The sequence below is a fragment of the Microtus ochrogaster genome, unplaced genomic scaffold, assembly GCF_000317375.1.
Source record: "Microtus ochrogaster isolate Prairie Vole_2 unplaced genomic scaffold, MicOch1.0 UNK1, whole genome shotgun sequence".
In the NCBI taxonomy this organism is placed as follows: domain Eukaryota; kingdom Metazoa; phylum Chordata; class Mammalia; order Rodentia; family Cricetidae; genus Microtus; species Microtus ochrogaster.
The window spans coordinates 11,388,658-11,392,189 of record NW_004949099.1 but is presented as its reverse complement, the minus strand read 5'-3'; the positions used below and the strand labels follow the sequence as shown (position 1 = coordinate 11,392,189).

Genomic DNA, 3,532 nt, shown 5'->3' with positions numbered 1-3,532 from the left:
CTTCTCACTATTTTTCCCGGAGAAGAGCACTGGCATATTAGGGTGATTCTTTTAGCTTTTAAATAGAACTTATCAACATTTTATGCAATTTTTGTTACCATACAAGTGTATAAATAAATAGCACCTAAGTTTATGCTGCGTGGCAACATTATAGATGGCATAATATTATTTAAGTAGGTACAGTTAATCAAGATTTTAATTAGTGTGAAATGCTTAAAAGGCCCAAGGGAGCCTTAGTAGCCACCTTACCCAAGGCTACCCTCGGTTCAGCTTGCATCCCCAGACAGCCCTGGCCCTCCCTTCTTTCCCTGAAGTCCGGTCCCCTGTACTGGCCCCGCCCCTCGTTCCTCTTCCTTGCAACCTCATCTCAACGCAGCGGTCCGGCCTCTCTGCCCCTGCAAGACTCTCTCCGCCCTCCTTAAATCCCCGTCCTCCAAATGCCAGCTCCGCCCACCCTTGAGGCCACGCCCCCGACTCGCCCTCTCATTTCCTCAGCAGCAGCGCCTTCCTCCGGCTCTGGCTCCGCCTCCTCTCCTGCCATTTACTTGCAGTCCCGCCCCTCCCGGGCGGGTCCACCCGCCGCGAAGGCCTCTGGGAAGAGGCGGGGAACAATATGGCGGATGGCGAGGAGCCGTAAGTATCGGCTTTTGCCGGAGCGCCGGGTTGGGCTGGGTTGTGAGTGAGCGCGGCAGTGGGCGGTCACCGCTGCCACCCGGGGACTCCCCAACCCCCGCCCCGTCCCCTCGTCCCCCCCATACCCTTGCGGCGCCCTCTGTGGAGCTTGATGCTGACCCTTCTTTTATTCTCTCTTTCTTTTAGGGAGAAGAAAAGAAGGAGAATAGAGGAGCTGCTGGCTGAGAAGTTAGTGCTGCCGGGAGGCCGGGGTCCTCTCCGGAGACCCCCGCCTCCCTTCAACCCCAGGCCTAGGGGACCAGCCGCAGCGGGCCCGGGGTCTGGGAGGGGGGCACCCGGAGCAGGCCGCGCGGCCTCACCCCTGACCCTGTCCCCATCCCGGGCCACCGACCGGTCACTCCCCGGTTGTGCTCCTGCAAAAGCCGCCCGGTGGCCCCGTCTTCCTCCAACCCAAATTGTCAGAGCTGGGACCTTGTGGCAAGTGAATCCAATTTAAATCTAAATGGACACGAGACCCGTTTTGGGTCCTTAATACACATTATAAAGTTTTTATGAACACTGCGCCAAGAATTGTGTTAAAACGTGCCAGTTTTGCAAAGCAATTGGGTCTTAAAGGGTACGTCGACCCCAGCACTTGCTCATTTATCCCATAACCTGTATCAGTTACTTATTTTCTTGATGCCACAGATTTATAGTTCTTTTCATATGACCAATCCTACATGGTTCCCCTCCCTCCGTGGCAGGGAAAAGAAAATACTCCTGTAGTGGGTGTGGTGAATTCATAATTTCTGTGTCACTTCTCAGTAGTACTTTGGTCTTTCCCATGTTCCCCTCATGGTTGAATTTCAAATGCAAAAGTTCACATTTCTTTCCCACCTTCTAATTCCCCCTCCCCCCCCTTTTTTTTTGCATGAAATGGCAAAGTTTGCATGCTTGCTATGTGCCAAGAGCAGTCCTAAGTCCTCAGTGTAATTGTATCTTTATCTCATGACCATCAGAAATAGTTGCAATCTACTGTTGAGGTTTCTGACAGTTGAGTAATGTTCTCAAGGTTAGGATGTGCTTGGTTGTGGAATGAAACCCAACTATGCAATACATGTTGATCTTTTTTTGTAAAAATTTGATATCACTAATATATTTGAGGGTAGAAATTGCCCAGTTACAGGAAAGTTATCACAACCAAACATGAATCTATAGTTATAAAGTGCATGTGGTTCTTTTTTTTTTTTTAAAGAGGAGTCCACTTTATTTTATTGCATAGTCTCAAAGATTTCTTGATGGTAATGCTATCTGTGACATAATTTTAACCTAAACATTTTGTGTATGTAGTGACAGTATTAACAGAGGACTTTAAAAAACATCCTGGGACCTCTAAGGAAAAGAAATGTTGAAAGTTGTTTTTATCCAAAATGTTTTGTAGATTGCACCTGTCCAATTTGGGAGGAGCCACAGATAGTATTAGATTTGAAGCAGCATAGTTCTCAAAGTTGCCCGCACCCTCTTCATCTGCTGACTTCCTACCCAAGTATTCTGAAGGGACAGATTGTGGACTTTCACAGTGACTGTAAATACCACACAGAGGGAAGTCCTTTTCTCACTTAGATCTTTGGGTGCTGAGGAAGCTAGGAAAAGAGACTGGCTTGTTTAGTAGGTGAAAAGTGCTTTCTTGTAACAGAAGAGCCAAAATTGGGAAACTATAACTATAACCACAACTCAGTTTTCCTTTTTGTTTGAGCAGGTCTGATGTGATTACGTTTACATCTGGGGAGACCTAATAGTTGTAGGCGTGGCTTTTTCATACTGATCTTTGCAGCGGAATTTACTGTGTTCTATGCAGAATGGCTGTTGATGGTGGGTGTGGGGACACTGGAGACTGGGAAGGTCGCTGGAACCATGTAAAGAAGTTCCTCGAGCGATCTGGACCCTTCACACACCCTGATTTCGAACCAAGCACTGAAGTGAGAAACATTTATTTTTAAATAACTGCTCTAATAGTTTTACATTTCAAAAAATAATAAAATGCTTCCTTTTTAATTTGCTGGAATTCAAATCACTAAAGCTGTTTTGTGAAATTAAGTTATTGTGAATATTGAACTAAATCTTTACGATTGATTTTATGTAAATGACTAGTTATGCAGTTTTACATTTTCATGTAAGTTTAAAATTTTCAAGAGTAGAATAACTTGATGATTTCATATCCTGGTATGCTTAAAATTCTAGTTTAAAAGTATTCCTAAGAAACATTTTCCCTTTTGTAGCACTACTATGGTAAATTAATTCTTATAATACTAAGGTATACTTACTTAGGTATTTTAGTTGGAAATCTTTACTTAACATTGACTATAATTAACTGAATGTTAAAAACGTGCTTTCAGTGTAATATATATTTTGAACTTTGTCTGGCTTAAAGCAGATATTTAATTAGATAAAACATTGTTTCTTACTATGAAGTAGGAAGAAAACTTATTCTATATAGTGTGTTTTATGTCTTTTGTGTCCGTGAAGAGATTTTGAAATAGAACAATTACTCATTAAGTTGTTGTGTAAACTCTTGAATTTGGCTCAGTAGCTTGTGTAAATGGATCCCTTTCATCCTTTAATGGTGAGAAGAATACTTAGTATTAATTCTTTCTTTGGATAATACAGTTAAATCGTATTTTCTTGTACTTTGAAAGTGTTTCTGTACACTAGCTTAAGACTGTCACTTCTCTTAAGCAATTTTTCTAAGTTGTTTTTCTGCTGATTTGGAATTTCCTGAATTTCTACCATTTTATAAGTTTTATTCATTGTTCAAAGGAAACTGTAATTACTCTCACCTCGTTTTTTCTTTTTAGATCTTCAAACACTGATGTCCCTTTATCTTCTGGTTTTGACATTTACTTTTTTTTTTTTTTTTTTT

General features: G+C 42.3%; 1 protein-coding gene across 3 annotated transcripts in view; it reads left to right on the top strand.

Moving 5' to 3' along the window:
• Positions 1-560: 560 nt before the first annotated feature.
• Positions 561-3,532, top strand: part of Uba3 (ubiquitin like modifier activating enzyme 3) — a 19,439-nt gene continuing 16,467 nt past the window's right edge. Inside the window, exons 1-3 of one of the 3 annotated variants that reach the window (XM_005364925.3) lie at positions 561-633; positions 820-861; positions 2,471-2,591. In XM_005364925.3, the coding sequence (XP_005364982.1) occupies positions 614-633; positions 820-861; positions 2,471-2,591 (183 nt within the window). In that variant the 5' untranslated portion in view covers positions 561-613. The other 2 variants (XM_005364926.3, XM_005364924.3) reach the window with 2 other exon arrangements.